The sequence below is a fragment of the Mobula hypostoma genome, chromosome 25 (assembly GCF_963921235.1).
Source record: "Mobula hypostoma chromosome 25, sMobHyp1.1, whole genome shotgun sequence".
Taxonomy (NCBI): domain Eukaryota; kingdom Metazoa; phylum Chordata; class Chondrichthyes; order Myliobatiformes; family Myliobatidae; genus Mobula; species Mobula hypostoma.
Genome location: NC_086121.1, coordinates 16613825 through 16641323, shown reverse-complemented (window position 1 = coordinate 16641323; position 27499 = coordinate 16613825). Strand labels below are relative to the sequence as shown.

Below are 27499 nucleotides of genomic sequence, written 5' to 3'. Positions count from 1 at the left end.
GACTTTATTTCTTACATCTTTCACATACATCAGGAGTAAAAATCTTCATGTTACATCTCTGTCTGAATGTGCAATGTGCAATCATAGTAATTTATAATAAATATTACAGTCAATGTAACATAGAAATACACTCAAATCAGCTTGAATTAGGCAGTCTGATGGCCTAGTGGAAAAAGCTGTCCCGGAGCCTGTTGGTCCAAACTTCCTCAACCATCTGAGGTGAAAGAGGCACTGTTGTGCCTTTTTCACCACACAGCTGGTGTGTACAGACCAAGTGAGGTCCTCGGTGATGTCAATGCCAAGGAACTTAAAGCTCATGAACATCATCTCACCACTTTTTAAATTATTTTATTTCTGCATTACTCATTTAATTTAACTATTTAATATATATACTTACTGTAATTCACAGTTTTGTCTCTATTATTATGTTTTGCATTGTACTGCTGCCATAAAGACAACAAATTTCACGACGTATGCCGATGATATTGAAGCTAAATCTGATTCTGATTCGTACAATATGACAGTGACTACACTTTAAGCAAACATATTTTATTGGTTATAACATGTTTTTGGGATACCCTGAGGTCATGAAAGGCATATGTTCATAATCATTCTTAAATTCCGTAATTTAAAACCCTTATCACAGTAATAGGCACATCATCACAGAAAGACTGTGGAAGGAAGTGCATTCATGTCACGTGCATGAACATTAAATCACTCTTTGGGCTGCACTTTGTACTGCGCCTTCACTTTATATCCATCTTCAGCTTTCCCTTTTCTCTTCAAGGTGTTGCTATTGATTAAAGCTTTGTGAAGGCTCGCCTATTGAAAATGTTAAATAATCAGAATTAGGTTTAGCAATAAATACCTCAGGCAGAAACAAATTCAAGTCATTCTTTTGAAATGATTCTGGAAGTGGTTTAAGATTGGTTTAACAAATGAGTTCAGCGTAGGAGTGTGGAGAGAGAGAGAAATCAATGTCAGCTTTCTTTTGATGCTTTTTGACTACAGTACTTGTGGCAGAATTGATCTGAATTTCTTCAGATGTCCCTTGAAACATCTATATTGACATTGGCCTTTCATTCTTCGAGATAAGTGAGATAATCAAAGTATAAGAAATTCCAAGTTACTGAAAAGCCAACAATAGTTGTACGTGGAGTGAGATAGGGAGAAATTTGAACAGCCTCCACTGGTTCTCAGTAGACGTGGACCACAGAGCTTATCAACAAACTTCACTGAAACTGACAGCTGGGTGTTTTATGGAAGAAATGAAGGATGCCATGTGGAAGCAGCATTTGTGAACATGAAGCTGAGTTGCATTCCGGGTCTGAACTGACAGTGTCTCATTTTATAAACATGAATTGGAAATACGCTCCATCTCAAGCACTGAACACTCTCCAGACATTAAAAACAGATTGTGAACTGCGCGCTGGTCAACTGGTAACTGCTTGATGCTTCCTAAGGTTATTATTTTTAGTGGAGAACAGATGTATAAGGATGATAAAAATTTCTTCCAACTTTGATATTATATGACCACTGTTTGTTGTTTTACATACAAGACATACCAATATCTTAATTAGATCCTAACATGTAACTTAGTAGGTGTATGAGTTATTTTTTTATATAAACCACCCAAACGCCTTGCTTAGATTCCAGCCTATAGCTCACAACTTGGCGCCAATTTATATAGCGCCAAGACCCTTTGATTAAATTCTAGCCCCAAACTTATTCTTAGGTAACTTTTATTCCGTATATAAATCAACTGAACCCCTCATTAGATTGTGGCCCATTGGCCACAACCCTGTTGATATTCTATTTTTCTATGCAGAAATTACCTGAGTTTCTCAATTAGATTACACTCCTAGGTCTGAGTTATTCTACATACAAAACTTAGATGGCTGCAACTAACGATTATAGGTTATTCTATATTTAAACCACCTAAACCCCTTGATTAGGTTTTAGCCTCTTATTGTCTCTTGAGTGCCCATTATTCTATATATAAACTATGAAAGCTTCAAACTTCAAAAATCTGATAAAATTTTAACACCTTGGCAACATCACCGAACAGCTTCAGACTATTTCAGGTTCAGAGGGAAAACAATGAAATGTTCTTTATAATTATTTTTTATTATTGATACCTAATTTTGGAAGGAACTCTTGCTGTAGTGGTTGGAGGAAGGATGAGAATGACATGTTTCTCATCAAAACAACATCATTCTCACACTGGCTGTGTGAAAAATTCATTGCTTTGATTGATAAGATCTCCTTGAATAATCAGAATGAGCAATTGTGGCACATGTCTGGAGATTTGCGATCTAAAAAGGGAGTTCTGTACCGCCCAGCCTGGCTCCTACAGAAAGTATTAAATATTAAAATTGCAAGTGCTCTCAATTTGTGCTTGAATTGCAGACCTGTCAAGCTATGTGCTTCTGGCATCAATTGGATAAGTTTCTATGACTTTTTGTGTGAGCTTTGTGCTTGTCAAGGTTAGTAGTAGTGTTAATGATCATAAATAGAATACCTTCCATTGTAGGCATCAAGTGTTCAAAGGTTGGAGGTTGAGTACGTCATCTTCCTTCCTTCCTCTGCGTTGAACTTTCTCAGGGCAGGTAGAACATGAGTTACAGGTAGATATAGAATAAAGCTCATTGTCCCATCAAAGAAATCCAGGACAGGTACATTACTGGCTGGGTACAAGTAAAGTTTCCTTCGCACTCACCTATCAAACTCTCCCAGGGCAGATATGTTGCAAGTTTGATATAGAATCAAGATCCACCATTGTATACAGTGAACTCTCACAGTCCCAACTCAGAAGGGCACTCTGTTTTTGCATTGCCCCTGAGATCTTACAAATGAAAATTAAAACTGAATGCACACTGTAGGTTGTAAACCATGCAGCACATTAGCAGCTATAAAAAGAAAAAAGTAAAAGTGCCTGGCATTTTTTGTAACTTCTCACAACACACTTAAGTATTTCCAGCCTACATGGGAAATGCCTACATGGGAAATTTGAAAAACAGGCATTTTTGTGATGTGAAGAAGATAGCAACAAAATATAAAATACAGACTCTTGATAATGTATCAGGATAAAAATCTCCAGGACATTTCCGCCAGACAATGAACATCTCCATCAAACTAGAATTTAACCATCTCACTTTGGACATTAGATATCAATCCCATCATCAAAATCATAGGAGTCAGCACAAACTGCAATTCTCAACTAGACCAGCCACATAAGTACCATGACTACAAGAGTAGGCCATATCCTGGCTGTCCTTTGATGAATGGTGCATTCTTCAGAGCCATTCTGCAGTCTACATAACACAATTCAGAAATGTGATTGAATATGCTGGGTAACTGCAGGTTCAACAACCTTACCATCACCCAGGACAAAATGATGTTCTTGATTGGCAATTCATCCATCATCTTAAATATTTCTGCTCTCTGCCATCAGCAATCAGTAGCTGCATTGTGTACCATTTACAAGTTACAATTCAGCAACTCACTAAGGCTTTTCTGCCAGCATCTTCCAAAACCCAAAGATGTTACTACCAAGCAAGGCAAGCCAGTGAACCCATACGAACTGCAGCCAATTGGAGTTTCCTGTTTAACACACTCTCTTAACTAGGAAATTCATTTCTGCTCCTTCATTATCACTGGGTAGGGGTTCTGGGATTCTGAATCCAAGAGCCCCTACCCAATGCTACTCTGGGACTTCGCTCAGCATGAATTTGAGAAGGTGATTCACCACTACAGTCTCAAGGGAAATTAACGATGGCCATTAAACATCAGCCTTGTTAGTGACACCCACATTGTGTAACTATAAACAAAATCACCAAATATAAATTTACTCCTCTTCTTTATATTAGTAAGTTACAATCATTTCTCCATTTGGGAGGGAAATGATTCGTCAAGTTATGCAAGACACCAACTCCAATAGTGCAGCAATTCATTAGAATTGTACTTAGTGTTTCAGCCTGGATCTTAATCTTAATTCTCTTGATTGGGGTTTGAACCCACAGCTCGTCGCTATACCATGGGAAATTTAAGAGTGTGAACATTTTGCATAAGGTACTCTGCATCTGAGTGCCAAGCTTTAACTGTGGCCTTTAGGGTTCTGAAAATTCTAATATTTTTGTCAACTCACTGTGACGCTTTCAATAGGTACATCTCCTAGCCTTGTTGCTTTCATTGTTTTGAAACTCTCTATGGAAACATTACATCTTCACCCAGTTAACTTCCTCATTTCAAGTCTCAATCGGCCTTGATAAAAAAAAGCAACTTTTTTTTTGCTAACAACTCAAATGTTTTATTTTGCATTATGCTAATACTCGATAAATTTGATGGACATGCTGGCAGTGTTTTGAATTGGTAATAAAACTATGAGTAACTTGAGACCTCACTGGAGCATCTATCACTTCAATAATTGTCATCTTAATGAAAGTATTCTTGGTAGAAGCCAAATGGGAGTGTTTTAAATAACATCCAGATTTTTTTATGCCTCCTAATGTGTTATCACACCATGACAGTAACAGAATGTGCCTTTTTTTAATATGACATATGTCACAAGATGTTATGCTGTGATATGACATAATGTCACAGCAGAAACATGATCACTCTGTGCTTTTTTAAATTCCATCCCAACCCTGTTAAAGTAATTAACATAATTATACATGGAATAAAAATGGTCAAAGTACCGAATAATGTAACAAAGTGAAACAACACGCTCAGCACCTCTGTTAGATGAAGTTGATCTCCGCTGATGTAAAGGTTCCATTTAATCTCATTCTGGTGGAACTTGGCAACAGGAGGGAGGTTCCTTCTGGGTTCAGCAGCTGATTGTCATGAGTGGAACAGGGCCATATAGTTGTTGGATGAGCTAGCTGATCTTGCCTGAAGCTGAATTTGCTTTCCTGCAGTTAGCCACAGTGCCCTTGAGCATGGAAGAACAAAGTCAGGATTCTTGGAAGTACACCCCAACTATCCCCTGATCTCTGCTAAAAAAAAAAGAAATCACCCACATGTTAGAATATCAAGAGAGATAGTATTGAGCTAATTTGTGTTATCTGATTGTTTAAGTGGACTTTTGGCACTCACTCTCTATCCACACACGTCAAGTTGAATGAGAGAAGTACCAGGTCCTGGTCAACCTCCCATATGATGAATGAGTGTAGTCACAAGGAGCCCTGTAAATGCATCCCTTCCCTTCCTCATTAAATTAAGAGAATTTACGTTAAGCATTTTTATCTTCTTTATTTTTGGCAACTCTCTAAACTTCCCAAAATCGATAGTTTGAAAGGAGTTTTATCAAATTATTTTGTAAATACTTAAATTGCTATTGCTGAGAGATAATCTGAATAAACTTTTAGGAACTGTTTCTGAGTTAGTTTTGTGGATAATGGAACTCTGATTATGTAATGTCCAAGATTCTACAGTTCACATTGTACCAAGCAGCATACATTTGGGACTCTGGAGCATTGAGATACTATTTACAGTCCTCTGAGAGAGCAAGAAAGAACAAACTGTCTTACATCACACCGTTCCAGAGCTTAGTAGATCCCAAGGCATTTGTATAATTGAAAAATACATAATAATATCATTAGAAATCTGAAATAAAAGCTGCAAATGTTGAAAATGCACCTCAGGTCAGGCAGCTTCTATGAAGCAAGAATTCGAATTAACATTTCAGATTGAGCACTCTTCAACAGAACAGAAATATTATTATTGTTATAATGTAGGACAACTTACGAACATTTATAAGGTGTTCCATCTGAGGTGCCAGGTGAGCTTTGGTTTAATATCCTGGCCATCTCTCCTTCTCTGCCACACAAGCCAATGGAATGAAGGTTTGATCTTCATGAACGCCTAGCTCAGAAATATGAATATTATTTCCCAGTAGCTCTTTTGTACAAGATACTTTTTCTTGTAGATGTACATGGTACCACTTTGAGTTGCAATATTTATTAATAATTTATTTGTCAGTAATGAAATGATCTTGGTCTCTGCAGTGCAATCTTGGAACATGAAATGGTACCAGTGGTGTTTGTCCATAACCATCAAGCAAACTAAGGAGAAATATTTTCATTCAGTGATGTCATGGATGATGAATTTACACATTTTTGGACATAAACTGGGAGTGGGCTATTGTGATTGAGAATATGCATCAGAGTGTTGGCACATGCACAAGGCTGAAGTGCTATAAAATTTGATGACTTTATTTATATGCTGCAGTCATGAGCGGAACGACAGCGAGAGTTGGACTCCAGCATTCTAATGGGTCCAAAGCAATCATGAGCCACATGTTACACGTTTGCCTCGTGGACAGTATGCAGGAAAGTGAAAACCCCTTGATTGTTTACAAGTGCCCAGTAGAAAGAAAATGAAAGGCCACATATGTAAAAGAGAGCAGGTGAGCTGCCACACCAGGAGCTTTCTCACACTTACTCTGCTAATCGTCCACGCTGTTAAATCTAGTTCATTTCTAAACATCTCCTGCTGCTTTCCCCTTAAAGAAAGTATAAAAAACATTAAAATCTTAACCTGATTAATTTGGACTATGCTAGACACTTACCTACCAAGAGGGGTTTCAAATAAATTTAACATGAAAAATGAGTAACAGAAAGAGCTTGGGAGCCAGTGGACAGTGATTGATAGCAAATTAAAATCTGTCTTCATAGTCAGTGGCTACAGTCTCCTCTTTGCAGCTTGTGAATCGACACAATTGGATGGATGTTCATGGTTGACAGGTACCAATTCCAAGTTAAATTGTGCATCTATTAGACAGGCAGTTTTAACATCAGACGGTGATAGGAGCACACGATTTGCTAGGAGGCACATTGGACACAAGTATTTCCTTTTATTAATTTAACTTACATCTCTTATATCCCAAATTTCCTTCTCTGTGTCTTTCCCCAAAATTACCTCTTGACCCCTTATACTTAATCCTTATCCCCATAGTGCACACAACTTTCAAATTGTACTCCCTTGAATGCTGTCCCATTAGATCACCCATCACCGATAAATTATTGAACTACTTAATCATACTGAAACCTAACTGGCACACAAAGATAATTGCATTTCTATAATGCCTTTCATAACCCCAGAACATCCCCAGTATTTTACTGCCAAATAATTGTTTTTGGTGTGTAAACACTGTTATCAAGAAGAAAACTCTACAACCATGACTCAGTATGCAGACATCGAATAACCAAGCAATCTATTTTAGTGATACTGCGTGACAATTAACTTTGGTTGGGATGGTAAGGAGGACGCCTCTGTTCTTTGAAATAGTAGGACAAATTCAGATCAGATGAACCATACCCAAGACAAAGCAATATGTTCTCTCTGTTGCACGAGTGCTCTCCTGACCCAGCTGGCAGATAACACACAATAACAATGTTGTAGTATGCCCAATATCACCAAAAGTACAGAATTTCCAACATCACAAACAGTTTGAGAATCCAGCATCACTAACTTTGTGGGAATTTCAGCATTACTAACCTTGTGGGAATTTCCAACATCACCAATAGTACAGGAATCTAAATGTAGTGTAGGATTTCCAAACTTGCTAACAGTGCACGATTCTCATTGCTACGTGTGTAGAATTGCCAATTTTGCCAATAGTATAGAACAATGTAGCATTTCCAGTTTCATTTATATCATATGTGGGGTTCAAATAACATTTAGACCAATGCAGGATTCCCAATATCAACAAAACTAATGGATTTCCAACATTATTTATATCAATCAGGATTCCCAACATTTCATTGCAACTAAGTTCACCTTTGTGCACATCAGAAAACTTACCAGTGAGAAGTTCAAAAGGTTTGGATTGATCTAATAATGTTGCATTATTCCCCACCTTAAATTTAACACTTCTTTCATAGAGGAAGCTTTTGTCTGGCACCAGGCTACAGGCATTGTCTGTGCAATTCAGTTTGGAGCAGTCATTTCCAGTTCAAAACATAGTGTCATAGACAATATTCCTACTAATATTTTACTGCCTTTTGCACACTGGTTGAAAACCCAGGTTGGTGTGCTTTTTCATTGATTCTATTATGGTTATTATTTTATTATGGGTTTATTGAGGATGCTGACAAGAAACCATGAATCTCAGGGTTATATATAGTGACATATTTTAACATCTTTAACATCTATTGGACGATGCTGAGGATGTTCTACGAGTCTGTGGTGGCCAGTGCGATCATGTTTGCTGTTGTGTGCTGGGGCAGCAGGCTGAGCGTAGCAGACACCAACAGAATCAACAAACTCATTCGTAAGGCCAGTGATGTTGTGGGGATGGAACTGGACTCTCTGAAGGTGGTGTCTGAAAAGAGGATGCTGTCCAAGTTGCATGCCATCTTGGACAATGTCTCCCATCCACTACATAATGGACTGGTTGGGCACAGGAGTACATTCAGCCAGAGACTCATTCCACCGAGATGCAAAACTGAGTGTCATAGGAAGTCATTCCTGCCTGTGGCCATCAAACTTTACAACTCCTCCCTTGGAGGGTCAGACACCCTGAGCCAATAGGCTGGTCCTGGACTTATTTCCTGGCATAATTCACATATTACTATTTAATTATTTATGGTGCAACTGTAACGAAAACCAATTTCCCTCGGGATCAATAAAGTATGACTATGACTATTTGTGCTTTGGTAATAAATTTACTTTGAAATTTGAACTTTTAGATAGATTAAGATAAGATTTTTGAATAAAAATAATAAGAATAAAAAAATAAGTTACCTCAAACAGTCTAACATGAGGGGGTCATCACTTCCCCAGCCATAGGTTGAGTCGTTATAGAGCTTAATGGCCGAGGTTAAGAATGACTTTGTATGGCGCTCTTTGGAGCAGTGCAGTTGTCTTAGTCTGTTACTAAAAGTGCTCCTCTGTTCAGCCAAGGTGGCACGCAGAGGGTGAGAAACATTGTCTAGAATTCCCAGGATTTTCCGTAGGGTCCTTTGTTCTACCACAGCCTCCAGTATGTCCGGTTTGACTCTTATAACAGAGCCAGCCTTTCTAATCAGTTTATTAAGCCTGTTGACATTACCCATGTGATGCTACTTCCCCAGCACGCCACCATATAGAAGATTGTACTGGTGACAACAGACTGTTAGAACATGTGAAGGAGGGGCTTGCATACCCCAAAGGACCTCAGTCTCTTCAGGAAGTAGAGGTGACTCTGGCCCTTCTTGTACACAGCCTCTGTATTGTTGCTCCACTCAAGTCTGTCATCCAGATGCATGCCCAGGTACTTGTAGGTCCTCACCACATCCATGCCCTCACCATCAATAATAAGAGGGAGCAATGCAGGTGTAATCTTCCTGAAGTCCATCACCATCTCCTTCGTCTTACCTGGAGTACCTAAGTTAATTTAAATCAGTTTTCACTTGTGCACTGTGAAATTCACCTACACCATAAGAGGAACTTAAAGAGCAATGGTGGAAAATTGGCATTTTATATCTGCAGAGAAAATATTTCAGAATATAACCTTCTGTAATGCATGTTTTAACAAAGTTCCCACAGTGACCTGCTGGAAACAAGGTATTATACACAGTCAGGTTACACACTGACAGCGGTGAAAGATGCCCACTGATATGGTACAGTGGGCTGTAATCATTTGCCTATTTTGACATTGACAGTACCTAGACTAAAATATATTATTCTTCAAAGCATTGATAGTGAATTATAGTTTCCATTGTGGCCTGAATTTAAAGAGACAGTGCCTTTATTTTCCAAACACTGTTTCATTTGTTTGCAAGTGTTCATCTTTTTCTATCCTAGTTTGCTGGTATTTCTAGGAATAGATTCACAGTTGGCAATTGCAGTCGTATTTCACTACATAGTCATTTATCAAATAGGTGTGTTAGGATATCGGCTGTGTGACTCGCAATTCTGAGGACTTGTTGATAGGGAGCAATGACGTAAGATTAAAGGAGATTTATGTAAAGGCAATGGCATCGATCTATTGGGCTGAATAACTTTCTTCTATACCATAATTTCAAAGTAGTATACTGTCCATACTCCAGCACAGTGAATTGTGCAATTCAATTAAGTAATCCTCAAGTTCAAGTTTGTTGTCATTCAACTGTACACACATATACCGTCAAATGAAACAACGTTCCTCTGGTTCAAGGTGTACAACACAATACATGCAGTATAAATCACACACAACACATAAGTAATGGTACCACAAATGAATTAAAAAATAATAAGGAGCATTTAAACTAAACTGTATAACAGTACTGGTGCTGTATATATGATGAGACCTGGGTGGTGGAAGGGATTTCAGTATTCTCACAGCCTGGGGGAAGTGGCTGTTCCCCATCCTAATAGTCCTTGACCTAATGCTATGGCACCTCCTGCCTGATGGTAGAGCATCAAGGAGATTGTTGGATGGATGCGAAGGACCATTGACAATGCTGAGGGTCCTGCATATGCAGTGCTTTTGATAATTACTTCTTATGGGCAGAAGAGAGACCTTGATGATTCTGTCAGCAGTCCTTGCAATCCTTTGTAAGGACTTACAGTCACATGCCTTGCAATTTCTGTATCAGACGGTGCTGTATCTGGTCCGGACACTCTTAATGGTGCTCCTATAAAAACTGATTAGAATTGAGGTGAGAGGGGGAGGGGAGGGAGCCTCGCTCACCTCAGTCAACTCAGGAAGTGGAGATGCTGTTGTGCTTTCTTGACCAAAGTGAATTGAATTGAATTGAATTGATGTTATTTTCTTACATCCTTCACATACATGAGGAGTAAAAATCTTTGTTATGTCTGTCTAAATGTGCAATGTGTAATCATAGTAATTTATAATAAATAGAACAGTCAATGTAATATAGAATACACTATATAGTGTGAATTAATCAGTCTGATAGCCCGGTGGAAAAAGCTGTCCCGCAGCCTGTTGGTCCTGGCTTTTATGCTGCGGTACCGTTTCCTGGATGGTAGCAGCTGAAATAGATCGTGGTTGAGGTGACTCAGGTCCCCACTGATCCTATGGGCCCTTTTTATACACCTGTTCTTGTAAATGTTCTGAATCCTGGGAAGTTCTCAACTACAGTTGCGCTGGGCTGTCCGCACCACTCTCTGCAGAGTCCTGCGATTGAGGGAAGTACAGTTCCCATACTAGGCAGTGATGCAGCCAGTCAGGATGCTCTCAATTGTGCCCCTGTAGAAAGTTCTTAGGATTTGGGGGCCCATACCAAACTTCCTGAACTGTCTGAGTACCACACAGCTGGTGTGTACAGACCACGTGAGGTCCTCGGTGATGTGGATGCTGAGGAGCTTAAAGCTGTTTACCCTCTCAAACCCAGATCCATTGATGTCAATAGGGGTTAGCCTGTCTCCATTCCTCCTGTAATTCATAACCAGCTCCTTTGTTTTTGCAATATTGAGAGAGAGGTTGTTTTCTTGACACCACTGTGTCAGAGAGATGACTTCGTCCCTGTAGGCCACCTCGTTATTGTTAGAGATAAGGCCAAGCAATGTAGTGTCCTCGGCAAATTTAATTAGCAGATTAGAGCTGTGAGTGGTGACACAGTCATAAGTATACAGGGAGTCAAGGAGGGGACTCAGTACATAGCCCTGAGGGGCTCCTGTATTGAGAGTCAGAAGGGTGGAGGTGAGGGAGCCCACTCTTACCTCCAACTGGCGATCTGACAGGTAGTCCAGGATTCAGCTGCACAAGGCCGAGGTCTCTGAGCTTCTTGTTGAGCCTGGATGGAACTATGATGTTAAATGCTGAAATCACATAAGCATCCTTCTTTTCCAAATATGTAATGTGTGGTGATGTTAAGGGACCAGGTGAGGTCTCCTTTTATGTGCACTCCCGGAAACAACATTCTGATAGTATTTGGGGTAAAATTGTGAATGAGCTTGCTTGTTTCTGGACCAGAACTAACAGCAGGATTGGGGGAAAAAAAACAACTTTTTAAAGGTAACAGGTTTTGAGGGTCTAATTTGTGTTGGTAGGAATATTGCCTATGACAGTAAAATCTCTCCTCAGTTTTCTTACTAGAAGTTTTAGATTTTTGCTAAAGCTTTCAAACCAAGGTACTTTACTTCCCTGTGGAATTTAATGCTCTTATTTTTGAGATAGTAGAGTTTTTGTTTTCAACAGTGCTGATTGGTTGCATGTGAATGTGAAATTCAATTGAATATTAACCTTTCTTTCTGATAAAAGTATTCAAGATGTCATTGCATGCTGTAAGGAAATCCTCCCCCCTCCGTTTGCCCCTATAATATGCCTTCTACTGCTCTCAATAAAGAATAATGACTTAATTATGAGAAAATGCTGGGAGCTCATCAAGTCAAGCAGCTTCTATGAAACGGAATAAACAGTCGGCATTTTGGGTGTAAATGACTTAGATATGGTGCAAGAGATTGTTGTAGATTAATATAATTAATTGATTAACAAAGAAGCAAAAAAAATCTGAAAGAATATACGTAATAGTGTAGGACTGAACTGGACCAAGAGAAAATTTAGTCATCTCTTTATCTTTTGTCTTCACAGTGTCTCTATGGCTGCTATGTCCACTCTTCCATTATCCCCACTTTCCACCGGAGGTGCTATTGGCTTCTTCAGGTAGGAGATGATTTGATATTATTTTGTGAAATATGGCTATGAAAACGAGCCCATATAGCACTGCAAGATAGTGTTTTGTGTGTTTCTACCACCATCTGCTCCTTTGGGGCAAAATTTTCATTGCAACTCCTTTGCACTTGGCTTTCACATCATTGGATCAGCCACATTCTGATGACTTTTGCCCATTGAAAATATGTTCCTTCAGATGCTTTTCAAATACCTGTTTGGTTCCTTGCTTTTGTAATATTTCTCAAAAATAATGTACTAACCTGAAACATTAATGTAAAGTACTGTAACTTCTTGGGCCCATTTTTGTTTCAGCATTTCTTGGCAAAGGCTGCTTTTGTTGGATTTCACATTATGGAATTGAAACAACAATTAGCAGATTAATGTAATCATTGGTATGGTCAAGGTGGACCAAAGGGCCTGCGTTGTGCTACAAAACTCAATGAATTGCACTGGGGATATGGGACAGTAAGAATCTGAGGACATGGTTCCTTCCATGGTCTGAACGAAACGTACAAGTTCCAGAAGGCACTTGGAGTATTGTGAGCAGGTTTGGGCCCCTTATCCAAGAAATGATGTGCTGGCATTGGAGAGGGCCTAGAGGAGGTTCATGAGAATGATCCCAGGAATGAAAGGGTTAATGTATGAGGAGCATTTGATGGCTTTGTGCATATACACTGGAGATTAGAAGAATAAGGGGAGGATCTCATTGAAACTATTGAATATTGAAGTCCAGATAAAGTGGACATGGAGAGGATGTTTTCTTTAGTGGAGGAGTCTAGGACCAGAGGGCACAATCTCAGAATAGAGGGACATTCATTTAGAACAGAGGTGAGGAAAAATTTCTTTAGCCAGAGGGTGGTGAATCTGTGGAATTCATTGCCAAGTCACTGGGTATATTTAAGAAGGAGGTTGATAGGGTCTTAATGAATCTGTGTGTCAAAGGTTATGGGGAGAAGGTGGGAGAATGGGGTTGAGAGAGATAATAAATCAGTCATGATGGAATGGTGGAGCAGACTCGAAGGGCTGAATTCCTAATCCTGCTCTTATGTCTTTTGGTCAAATATGGACTGCTGACATTTGACAGTGTACCAATCAGGCAGAATGATAATCAATCTCTGCCAGTAATATACTTACTTCAGGTGTTGTACATTGGAGAGGTGTATATCAGGTGCATGTTGTCCAGTGTATATGTTGAATATTGTATTTATTGGGTTGGAAGTGACTTTCAGCTAGGGATTATGTGAGGCAATGTTTGTGATAGATGAAGTTTGCACTTAGTGTATAAAGGTGGGATGTGTAGTTAGTGGGGTATGTGGTGAAAGGGATGTGCTTAAGTAGGTACTTATTTCAGGGAGTCTATGGGGACAGTGTAAACTAGCAGTGAAATGACATCAAAGGGGTTCATATATCACTTTGGATGGTTAGACAGGGCATATACTAGTGTGGTATATATTTGATGAGTTGCTTCGAAAACAGTCTTATACAAAAGGGGTTGCATATCAATATAGCCTGAATTTGTAAATTACTGGGGTGTAAATTGAGCTGGTTATCAAAAAAAATGAGTTTGTGCCAGAATTCGGTATAAATAAACTCTTCTCGGGCTTCCAGCCGGGCACAGATGTCGATTTTAACCGATGTTTTGATGACAAACTCTGCCATCTTCATGAAGAAACATTGGTTAAAGTTGATACCTGGAAGCCTGAGAAAAGTTTATTTGTCATATATGCCAGGAAAGCATTAGATCCTTTTTCAGGATTGTGTCTGATGAGGCAGAGTGATGACTATGAATGGATAGAAAATGCAAGATGCAAAACATATTTTTCCCTTTATGCTCTACACTCCTTCCTTCCACTTCTCTCTCCATCCCTTCTTCACTCCTATCCCTTCCACCTTTCTCTCACCCTCTGCTCTTTCTTCTCTTCTGTTTTCTCTCTTTCTTAATCTTTCCTCTGCTCTTTCCTTCCCCCAAATCCCCTAGTTCCTCATTTCCTGTACCATTGTCTGTTTGCCTTTGTGCCTTTATAAGGGAGGGAAAGGTCCCAGAGAACTTGATTCCAATGCTAGAACAGCCTGCTAATTAAAGGGGAGTGAGTGGGTGGGACTGGGATTGAATTTCTGTTGCTGCCAGGTTTTTATCTGTCGAGAAAGGTTTGCAAAAGGTACAGGCTGTGGAGCCAGTAACAATTGTATCTCAGCAAGACTTCCAAGCTTTGATTGTGAATAAAGGGAGTACCTCTTTCCTCATGACGCCCTGTGGTTCCCTGCCACATTGGTATGTTATATACCTTTCAAATATTTGCACAGTACAGATCAATTTAGATGAAAACAGCTAGTAGTGATGAGGCCCTGTTGGCATGATCTAGATGGACATGATCAATAACAAAGGCAGCACAGAGCATAGCAACAATAAAATAATGTACACTGCCAACAAGGAGAGAAATTAAATAATGCATCTTGGGTAAATGGTCTCACAACAAACAGTACACATAAAGCAGCTGGGCTTGGAGGCATATTTAACTAAGAGAAGCTATCCTGAAGATAATCCTGATTATCTCTTGCTGTCGCTGGCCACACTGCAGTGCTTGATAATCAGAGGATACATTAAAAGCAATTGGCAAGAGAGGCAGAGACAGCATAAGGAAAAACCTTATTTTCACAGTGAGTTGCTAGGATTAGGAATGCACTGCCTGGCTCAATGGAAGCTTTCAAAGGGGAATTCGCTAAGAAATTGCAGCACAATGAGGAAAGAGAACAGGAGTGGATCAACAAAGAAGAGATGGCACAGTCCAAGTGGACTTCCTTCTGTGTTTTTCTCTGATACTGCGCCCATTGTAGTAAGAGAGAAAGAAAAAAAACAAATGTGAGTTTGTCATTTAGATTCAATTAGTGTATGAGTGAGAGTTTGAAGAACAGTCTGTGCTTAAAGTATTATCACCAGCTTTGCCAGACTCCACATTGTAAGGAGACTAGCCAACAAAATACAGAAAGGTTACATTGCAGGGTAAGGTCATTCAGCCCATCAAATCGGTGCTGCACTGTATGAGAGCAATCCATAAAGTCCCACTCTCCTGCCTGTACCTAACAGTTTTTTAATTCTTCGAAACTGAAGCACTTCTGGCAAATATTGCAGACTTCATAGCTTCTATTCGCAGTAGGCTTTGTACCCTAGATTTAGAGAAACTGCAAAGATCTCACAGTATGGTAGAGCGTGGGTTTGTGAGCATACACATTTATCAAGTGAGCTGGAGGGAGAATCCAGGGCTCTATAAATTAGTTTGTATTCAGGGAGTAAGAAGGACATAGAGGTTTGAAAGAGCCAAGAAGGGAATATTTGTTTAAAAACTGGCAGTGTGATAGTGCCAGTTACATTGAGAGGGAAAAGTTCCGTGGGGATACAGGCTACAAAATACTTTTCCTGGGTCTGACTGAGGATAGGGAGATAACAGAATAAGGTGGGGAAATCATTGTGCAATGAAAGATGGGGAATCAGCTAGGGTCTTGGAGAAAGTTCTTTATTCCTCATGCCATATATAAATGAGATTATGGGAAGCATGAGGAAGGGCAGGAACCAGGATAATAGTCAGCTAGTCACACAGATTCATTGAATACGAATAACCAACAGTCACAAATACTGCATTGTGAGACCAGGATAAAAAAGGAGAGGGGTTGGATTTTCATTATCAGATGCAAAATTAAGAATAAAGCTGTGTGAATTTAACTGCCTGTGACTTCCCACCAAGAAATGGCTGTTGGCCTTCAGGGGCAAGTAGGAATGTCCTTGCACTGTGTAGGGTTGGAGGAAATGGGGGCTAAATCAGGTCTAAACTCTTATTAGGAACACCTCTGCTCCATGTGAGCCTTCACGGTGCATAACATAGCTTTCGTGTGTTCAGTTGTACCATTGCAGTTGGTAAGGACACATGCTCGCACACAGGCCGCAAAACACAAGCACAATGCACAACACAAGCGCGTGCGCGCGTGCGCGCGCACACACACACACACACACACACACACACACACACACACACACACACACTCTTTATCACAATGTAGGATAATGGCAAAGATGCTTGGATGCAGATGAGACATCAGAGTTAAATCTGCCAGTGGAGTTCAAAGATGATTGTTCATGGTTAGGAGGTCAGCTGTGAGGAGAGGAGATCTTCTCACCTGCTTTTATTGCATCTGCTCTGTTGGCTGTTTCCCAAAATATTTTGGCAGATCATCAAAAAGAGAGACTTGAGAATCATTAACAATAATCAGATCTGAGAGAGGTGCAAGGAATATGCAGCTGATTAAAAGTGACAGCTTTTATTATTGTTTTGGGAATAAGTTTGGAGAAGGTACATGGAGAACATTCTGGAACTCAATTTGCACAGGCTTTGAAGCATGGACTTTAATAGCTAACAGACTGGAATCATTTTTTCCCTCAAAGATACATGTATAAGTAAACAAATAGATTTGTTTTCTCTTAAATGGTGCCATTAGTTCAACTGGCAAACCTGCAATCCCAACTCTTCAGTTTAACCTCCAATGTAGACTGTGTTATTGATCTCCCTTTTCTGCACTGAGTTTACTATTCCTTTAGATGATTTTTTTTTGCATTCTCTCCTCTTCCCATTCACTTGGATCTCATGCTTCAGAATCTTTGGCAACTCATGATTCTCTCCCTATAATATCACTAAAATCACCTGCATCAGCCAACCCTTCGAATATCTGTCTTAGAACATAGAACATCAAAGAGTATAGCACAGGAACAGGCCATTCAGCCCATAATGTTGTGCCAAACCAGCTAAAAAGCAAATCAAAAATACCCAAACTCTACCTACTCCTACCTACATCATGTCCATATCCCTCCATCTTCCTTACATCCATGTGCCTATCCAAGCGATTCGTAAAAGCCTCCAATGTACTTCCCTCTACCACCATACTGGGCAGCACATTCCAAGCATCCACGACTCTCTGAGTAAAAAGCATCCCTCCCCCCTCACCTTCAATGCATGCTCTCTGGTATAAGACATTTCAACCCTCTGGGAAACAGATACTCTCTGTCCACTCAATCTATGCCTCTCATAATCTTGTAAACCTCCAACAGATCTCCCCTAAGCCTCCGGTGCTCCAGAGAAAACAGCCCAAGTTTATCCAGCCACTCGTGTTAGCAAATGCTCTCTAAACTAGGCAGCATCCTGGTGAATCTCTTTTGCGCTCTCTCCAAAGCCTCAGCATCCTTCCTATAGTGGGGTGACCAGAAATGTATGTAATATTCCAGATGAGGCCTAACCAGCCTTTTATAAAGTTGCAACATAACCTCCTGACTTTTGAACTCAGTCCCTCAACTAATAAAAGCAAGCATTCCATAAGCCTTCTTAACCACCTTATTGACCTGTGTAGCCAATTTCAAGGAGCTATCAACTTGGATACTAAGATCTCTCAGCTGAGCAACTGTCTCCTTGCGTGTGCCCTACTGAGGAGAAACACCTCACATTTATCTGGGTTAAACTCTAACTGCCATTTCTACAACTGGTCTATATCGTGCTTTTGGAATTTGTTGTTTTCTTCGTGCTACTGTGATGTACCAGAGGATACCTTTTCTACACAAAAGCATGCAGTTTGCTGTCGGTGAGTGACCACTACATTTTTTTTTCAATCCCTCTGTTCCGCGGAGAAGAGATTGCCAAGATATTTACCCTTGCTCATTAAGCAATAACTGTTGAAACATGTAAAGCTATGGGGGTTAGGATCAGAGATACAAGAGGCTACAGATGCTGAAATCTGGAACAAAAAAAACAAATTGCTGGTGGAACTCAATGAATCAGGCTACATTTGTAGAGGGAAAGGAATGGTCGGTATTTCAGATCGAGACCTTACTTCTGGACTGAGAGCGGAGAGGAAGGATTGCGAGTATCACAAGATCACAAGACAAAGGAGCAGAAGTAGGCCATTCGGCCCATCAAGTCTGCTCCGCCACTCCACCATGAGCTAAACTATTCTCCCATCTAGTTCCAATTTTCGGCTTTTTCCCCATATCCCTTGATACCCTGACTAATTAGATACCTATCAATCTCCTCCTTAAACACCCTCAATGATCGGGCCTCCACAGCTGTATGTGGCAACGAATTCCATAAATCCACGACCCTTGGGCTAAAAAAATTTCTACTAATCTCTGTTTTAAATGGGTACCCTCTAATTCTAAGACTGTGGCCTCTTGTCCTGGACTCATCCACCAAGGGAAACAGCTTTTCCACATCTACTCTGTCCAACCCTTTCAACATTCGAAATGTTTCTATGAGATACCCTCTCATTCTTCTATACTCTAATGTATACTGTCCAAGAGCCAACAAACATTCCTCATATGTTAGCCCCTGCATTCCAGGAATCATCCTCGTAAATCTTCTCTGAACTCTCTCCAACATCAGTACATTTCTTCTAAGATAGGGGGCTCAAAACTGCACGCAGTATTCCAAATGAGGTCTCACCAGTGCCCCATAGAGCCTCATCAACACCTCCTTACTCTTATACACTATTCCTCTTGAAATAAGTGCCAACATAGCATTCGCTTTCCTTACTGCCAATCCAACCTGGTGGTTAACCTTTAGGGTATCCTGCACGAGGACCCCCAAGCCCTTTTGCACTTCTGATTTTTGAATTTTCTCCCCATCTAAATAATAATCTGCTCAATTATTTCTTCTTCCAAAATGTACAACCGTACATTTCTCAATATTGTATCTCATCTGCCATTTCTTTGCCCATTCTCCTAAACCGACCAAGTCTCTCTGCAACTTTTCCGTTTCTACAACACTTCCTGCTCCTCCACCTATCTTGGTGTCATCCGCAAACTTGCCACAAGACCATTTAATCCGTAATCTAAATCATCGATATATATTGTTAAAAGAAGAGGCCCCAACACCAACCCCTGCGGAACACCACTAGTAACCGGCAACCAATCAGAATAGGATCCCTTTATTCCCACCCTTTGCTTTCTGCTCATCAGCCAATGCTCCACCCATTCCAATATCTTTCCTGTAATTCCATGGGCTCTCATCTTATTAAGCAGCCTCTTATGCGGCACCTTATCGAAGGCCTTTTGAAAATCCAAATACACAACATCCACAGCCTCTCCCTTGTCAATCTTATTTGAGATTACCTCACCTGTTGGTGAGGCAGGATCTTCCCTTCATGAAACCATGCTGGCTTGGGCCTATCTTGTCATGCACCTTGAGGTATTTCATAACCTCGTCCTTGAGGATCGACTCCAATAACTTTCCAACTACGGATGTCAGACTAATAGGTCTGTAATTTTCTTTTTGCTGCCTCCCTCCTTTCTTAAACGGCGGAACTACATTTGCGACCTTCCAGTCCTCCGGAACCATACAAGAGTCTATTGATTCCTGGAAGATCATTTCCAATGCCTCCACAATCTCCAAAGCCACCTCCTTCAGAACCCGTGTGTGCACCTCATCTGGTCCGGGAGACTTATCTATTCTTAGTCCACTTAGCTTCCCAAGCACTTTCTCTCTAGTAATCTTGACTGTACCTAATTCTATTCCCTGATACCTCTGGCTATCAGGTATGTTGCTAATGTCTTCCACTGTGAAGACTGATGCAAAATACTCATTTAGTTCCTCTGCCATCTCTTTGTTACCCATTATAATTTCTCTAGCATCATTTTCAATCGGTCCTATATCTACCCATGTCACTCTTTTACTCTTCATATATTTTAAAAAGCTCTTTTATGTTAATTGCCAACTTCCTTTCATAATTCATCTTTTCTTTCCTAATGACTTACTTGGTTTCCTTCTGTAAGTTTTTAAAAGTCGTCCAGTCCTCAGTTTTCCCACTAATTTTTGCTTCCTTGTATGCCATCTCTTTTGCTTTTATTTCAGCCCTAACCTCTCTCATTAGCCACATTTGTGCCATTTTTCCATTCATGATTTTCTTTTTTTCTTGGAATATATTTTTCCTGCACTTTCCTTATTTCTTGTAGGAATTTCATCTAATTCTGCTCTACCGTCCTTCCATCTAGCTTACTTTTCCAATCGACTTGGACCATTTCCTCTCTCATACCACTGTAATTTCCTTTGTTCCACTGAAATATCGATACACCTGATACCAGCTTCTCCCTTTCAAATTTGAAACTGAACTTAATCATATTATGATCACTACTTCCAAGGGGTTACTCGAGTATAAAGGAGAGAGGGGAAGGGATTAGGTAGGGGCTGGTAGGTGTTTGGTGGACTTAGATGCAGTGAGGGATGATGTGTAAATGGAGCTCGTTGGGTGAGTGAGGGGACGGAATTGGGAGATAGGCACTTGGAAAATGACAGGAAGTATATAGGGCAGAAAGAGCCCGGTTGGGGGAGGGAAAGGTCAGTATCGAACCTGAAACTTGACAATGATAAGTGGAGCATAAAAGGTGCAAATGCTGGACTCTAATTAGTAAAGGTGATGTGGAACCAAATAAGGGAGTGCTGATGAGCAGCCAGAATCCAGATGGAAGAGGAGATAGAAGTGTGGGAAAAATGCGTGTGTGATAGGTGGATGGGGGAGCAAAACAGGGTGGTAGGGGAGGGACGAGAGGGGTGTATGGAAAAATGAGGATGGGAGAACCTAAGTGGATGAGAAGGAGGAAGAGGTAGGAAAGCAGAGGGAGTGGGGATAATCTGAAGTTGGGACATCCAGTGTTCATACCATTGGGTTGAAGAATACTCAGTCAGGATATGAAGTGCTGTTCTTCAAATTTGTGTTTGGCTAAAGAAAGAGTGGGACAAGGTACTAGAAAGTTATGGATTTACAGCAGGAATCTGCCTTTGCAAGAGTTAAGTATATATTCCATCTATGTATATTAATATATACACAGATAGACACAAAGAATAGCAAAGGTAAAATCACAAAGCTGTGGACTTATATACCAGAACATCTTCACACTGAAATATATAATTCTTCCTTTATCATTGCTACATATTTATCCTTGAACTCCCAACCCAATAAAACTGTGTAAGTGCTTTCACTGGAAGGACTGCAGACATTCAAGAAAGCAGCTCACCGTCAGCTGCTCAAAAAAAATTATGGAGGAATAATAAATACAGTACTAGCCTTGCCAGTGATGTCCATATGCAAAAAAAATATAAAACAAAGTAGCTGATACTGTTATATTTGTACTTGTGACTACATAGTCAGCTTTTACTCCTTAATAATCTGGGGCTATTGCTGGTTCTTTGGCTGGTGAATGATAATTAACGTGATTCAGATTAATTAGTTTAGCAAGAAATGTTCTCTTTATGCCAGGATTTAAATTCTATACTCTTGTTTTCTGTTTTTATCCTTATTACCAATAGGTCAATTTGTGTCTGAGCCCCATTTTTGCTTAATTTGACTCTGAACCCACATGGTTCTGAGATTGCAGTCTAACTGTGGATTCTTGCCACAGAACAGTATTAATTGAATAGCTGCATTCAGAGGTTGTCACACCACTTTCAAAAGCTTCCAAACCTGGTTGTTAAACTAGCATAGTGGTTAGCACAACGCTTTGCAGTACCGGCGACCTGTGTTCAAATCCCCACTGCTACCTGCGAGGAGTTTTATGTTCTCCCTGTGACCGTGTGAGTTTCCTCCCACTGTCCAAAGATATACCAGTTGGTGGGTTAATTGGTCATTGTAAATTGACCCATGATTAGGCGTGGATTAAATCGGGGGCTTGCTGGGCTGCATGGCTTGAAGGCCAGGAAGGGCCTATTCCGCACTGTAGCTCAGTTAAAGTTAAAAGTGATTCTCTACATTCCAATTAATGATCAATGCGTCCTGGGATAATGACTTGCAAGCTTTCAGTTTGGGTGCCAGGGTAGCGTGGTGGTGAGAGCAATGCTGTTACAGCTTGGGGCTTTCTGGAGTTTGGAATTCAATTCCGGTGCCACCGGTACATTGGAATGCATGGGTTTTCCCCAGGTACTCTGGTTTCCTCCCACAGTCCAACCATGTGGCAGGTAGAATAAATGGTCATTGTAAATTAGGTTAGTGTTAAATTAGGGTTGCTGGGGCAGCTTGGCTCGAAGGGCTGGAAGGGCCTACTCCGCACTGTATTGCTAAATAAATAAATAAACACACACATAAATAAATAAATAACCTTTTCTGTACAGAAAACTATCTCCTTTTGCCATTATTGCGATTGTTGGAGTTTTGATTCCAGGAGACAGGAATCCTTGAGCTGATTGACCATACTAAGGATCTCATGGCTGGCCTCTCACCAAACACTCAATAAACTTGAGCTCACACAAAACTCTACCACCCACACTCCAACTCGCTCATGGCCTGTTTATTGATTGCTCTGAGCATACTGACCTGCATTAGTCAGACTTCAACAATGCAACAATCTTAAATTCTGCACTTATTTAGATTTATTCCAAAGTGTGAACTGTCCCCTGTTTCTGTAATGAGCTCTCTTACACATCTTTGATTTGTTCAGGCTCAGCAGTGTTTAGTTGCCTAATTCCTAACTTTGGAGTTCTCTCCCTCAGTCTCTCCACACTCCCAGCTAGCTCTCCTTGTTTTTTCAAAATCTGCCTCTTTGTTGATGGCTTGGATTACTTCACCTCATTTTTTTTGTGGCTGCATATCAAATATGGTTTGATTATGCAGCTTTTGGGCCCATAGTTTTTCCCTCACAAGAGTTTCCTGGGTTTACAATTCCAGCAGTGTTTTGCTGGAGGCATTTGTACTTGTGCAGACATCAGGGTATCAACTCTACAAAAGCAGCTATCTGCAGGAATAAAATGAAAACCCAGTGATATTTCTAAAATCATAGAAATGTTTTCATTGTTTATTTTTCTGCCTACATTCAATTGGTAAAATACAGTGAATGGAGGATATATATAAATTTATATAAAATCAGTCTCAGTTGGTGTGGTCATCAAACTTGAATGGGTATAATGAATGAACTCTGGCTTATAATAGCACTGTCATGAATTGCAGGCAAACAAAAAGAAAAATTAATATCAAAACGTTGATGCAGGAAATGGCCTCTGAGAATGGAGTTGTCGATGTCCTCTCTCCAGTGCCTCAGCACATGACATTTCTTGGATTATGTGACACTGTTGCCCTAGTACTCAACATCCTGATTGATTCCAGTTTGATGATCAGGGTATATCTTTTACTCCTTGTTTCTCAAAGAATAAATAGAATATTAAGTTGTTTTGCCACCTTGAAAATTGCTTTGTTATTTCTTCTGAAACCAGACATGTGATATATTGTAAGGAGCTAGTGAATAAGCAAAGCTTCCTCGATGCTCTGAATCTTGTGAAGAGCAAAAGGCATAATTTTTACACCAGCTTCACATTATTGATGCTGTGTACGTTAAGATTCTGACACTAAAAGCTTTCTGTTGTACTGGGACTAAAAGAGACATGACAAGGCAATCAAATGTAAAATGAATGCCATTTATATGAAATGCTGAAGTTTGGTTCTCCTGTCACAACTTTCTACTGTGGTTGTAAGATATGATTACATCTAAACTGTATGGTATGGCCATATGGTGCACTGAATTAAATCACTGACCTTTACAGTCTCCAATACAGTTCTGATTAGCATTTTATACAAAGTACTTTGAGGTGCCTCAACATCTTATCGAACAAGAGCCTATTGCACAAACCAAGCTAGCAAAACTCAGCTATAGAAATGTGAGCTGAGTGGCTTCTTACCATGCTGTAAGCATAGTCATAGAAAGGTACAACACTGAAGCAGACCCTTTGGCCCATCTAGTCTGTGCCGAGCCATTTAAACTGCCTAGTCCCATCTATCTGCACCGGGACCATAGCCCTCCATACTCCAACCATCCAAATACCTATTCAAGTTTCTCTTAAAAATAGAAATCGAGCTTATTCACATCTCTCCTGTAGGGAGGTGACCAAAACTGCACACAATATTCCAAATTAAGCCTCACCAATGTCTTATACAACTTCAACATAACATCCCATCTCCTGTACTCAGTACTTTAATTTATGAAGACCAATGTGCCAAAAGCTTTTTTTATGACCCTATCAACCTTGCAACGCCACTTTCAATGAATTATGGATCTGTATTCCCAGATCTCTTTGTTCTACCATACTCCTCAGTGCCCTACCATTCACTGTGTAATACCTACCCGTATTCATCCTATTGAAGTGCAACACCTCACACTTGTCTGCATTAAAATGCCATCTGCATTTTTTCAGCCCATTTTTCCAACTGGTCCAGATCCCATTGCAAATCTAGTATAAATGGCTAGATTTTATTTGACAGTATATTTGCAGGTCATAGAATGAATATTGCAGGAACAGGAAAGAAACTGCTGTACAGTGTATCTCTGAAACACTGAAGGCTAATTGTCATTGTGTATATACCTAGGCTTGTGTCATTAAGAGTTTAGTTGTTTGTTCAGGAACATGAGCATTTTGGAGAGTACATGTTGGTTTCATATTGCAGTTTAAAAGCACACAGCATTTCAACTAGTGCATCTGTTAATGTGTGGTTTGCAGGAGGTGATATCTACATGTTATAGATGTACCCTTTATGCACTAAAAGATGGATATAACTTGCAAAAGTGTTACAAGTGCTGAAGGAACAAGAGAAAATACAGAGAATTTGTAAAGGCTAAGTTGCGTAAGTGAAATGCTCAGTAGAAGGACCTTTACAATGGTGTTGTTAAATGCAACATTATTGATAGAACTTTGTTATTTATTACATACATTGTTTATATGTGACATGGGATACTCAGACAATGTGGATGAAACTTTACTCCAATTCAGAGTATGTCTGAGAGCTTAATGCCTGAGTGGGGGAGATTCAAACAAGAGGACATGAGTTGAGAGTTTAAGGGCAAAAGTTTAGTGGTAACATGAGGGGGAACTTCTTTACTCAGAGAGTGGTAGCTGTGTGGAACAAGTTTCCAGCAGAAGTGGTTGAGGCAGGTTTGATGTTGTTGTTTAAAGTTAAATTGGGACAGCTGTATGGACAGGAAAGGAATGGAGGGTTATGGGCTGAGTGCAGGTCAGTGGGACTAGATGAGAGTAAGAGTTTGGCACGGACTAGAAGGGCTGAGATGGCCTGTTTCCGTGCTGGAATTGCTATATGGTTAATGCAACAGTGGACCCTGATTTGTATTGTGATCTGTTCTGTGTCAAACCTGTGAATATATAATGTAACAGTTTAGAGGCACCGTATTGTAATATGCCAGACTTACAAATGCATTGAGGCTGAAATTGGGTGTCCAAAATAATCAGGAAGACTGGAGATGAAAGAGCCCATTTGCTTTGTTTACTTAATCCAGCAATTAAATGACTAGAAAATTAAATCGGAGATAGGAGAAACTTCATTTTCCAGAGGTTGGATGGAATGTGTATCTCACTTTAGCTCTGAGTAGATGAGATGAATATCAGACATGATAGGGACAAACCAAAATAAATTCAAGTGGAAAAATAAATAGAGCTGATTCCATTAAATGCTGATGATTAGAATGATAGCCATGTAGATTATGAACCTAGGCATGGACCAGTTAGAAAAATTATCTGTTTCTGCAAAAGTCTTAAGGTATGCAACATTTGATGTCTTAACTGCATCACTGTCTGGTTGGGAGGTGGGGGGGAGCAGTTGTTACTGCACAGGATTGTAGTAGGCTGCAAAGAGTTGTAAAATTAGCCAGCTCCATCATGGGTACTAGTCTCCATTGTATCCAAAGCATCTTCAAGGTGCAATGCCTCAGAAAAGTGGCTTCCATCATCAAGACCCTCCACCACCCAGGATATGGCCTCTTCTCATTGTTACCATCAGGGAGGAGGTACACAAGCTTTAGGCACTCAGTCAGCAATTCAGGAACAGTTTCTTCCTCTCTGCTATCCGATTTCTGAATGGACATTAAATCCATGAACACTACCTCACTACTTTTTGTAAAATTACTGTTTTTGCACTATTTAACTTAATTTAGCGTACATATATACTAGTGTAATACAGTATTTTGGTCATTTATCATGTGTTGGATTGTACTGCTGTCACAAAGTTAACAAATTTCACAACATATGCTGTTGATATTAAACCTGATTCTAATTCTGATTCTTTTTACCAGACGAGAGAATAAATTTTGCTTGGGCTACTCATGAATCTGATTCACAGAAAGGGATTGTTAGGTGGGTCAGGCACTTCTGGGTAACATGTTGTCTTTCAGTTTCTGATGCTGGTCCACCCTCTGTTTATTTCAGCTGTTTAATAGCTGTTTATTGTGAAACAAACCATCCTAAAGGACCCTTGCTTATAAACCCTGCTGTTACTTTCTCGTTAAGGGACCTAGAGCCAGCCTAAGGTTCCATCAGACATTCACAAATCGCCGATCATTCGCCTTGCAGCAGAGAAGGCCATCTGTTACACTTACCCTTTATGCAATTAAACTAGTTTGAATTTTAGATCAACTCTGTATCTTTCTCACATCTGGATTGATGAGAATTGCTTAATTTTCTTTTTGAATTTTTCTTTACTATCTCAAACCTTCTAATATTGTCAACTCTTATCTATACTCTCAGGAACCTCCAGTTGATTATTCTACATACCTGAGCTCAGACAGTGAACCTTCATTAAGGATGTAGAGCCCTGTTCTTTCCTCTTCAGACAACCACACAGTTGAGATGAGGTTTTAATCATAAGGAACATTGAGGTGTATATAATCTTCCCACCTCCTAATGCATGGAAGAGAGGACATACATAAATACTTCTCAACAGCTCCTCTGGCTAACTTGCACATTGAATTATACTTTTGCCTGAGTCAGAGTTAGTGGCTTCAAGGCAAGCTCCAGAGGTTTGAGTTTATAATTCTGGTTGAATTGGCATTGAAGGAGTGTTCTGCTTTAGGGACGTTGGTCATAATCACAGAGTGTGGGAACA

General features: G+C 40.0%; 1 protein-coding gene across 7 annotated transcripts in view; it reads left to right on the top strand.

Moving 5' to 3' along the window:
- The window catches only part of LOC134337713 (calmodulin-binding transcription activator 1-like), a 1241580-nt gene that overhangs the window by 848536 nt on the left and 365545 nt on the right, over positions 1-27499 (top strand). For all 7 annotated transcript variants that reach the window (XR_010016050.1, XM_063032918.1, XM_063032917.1 and 4 more), the window contains exon 5: positions 12521-12592. Coding sequence is in view for 6 of the 7 variants with exons in the window: in XM_063032918.1 (XP_062888988.1) it covers positions 12521-12592 (72 nt within the window). In the remaining variant the exon portion in view is untranslated. The remainder of the gene's footprint in view (positions 1-12520; positions 12593-27499) is intronic.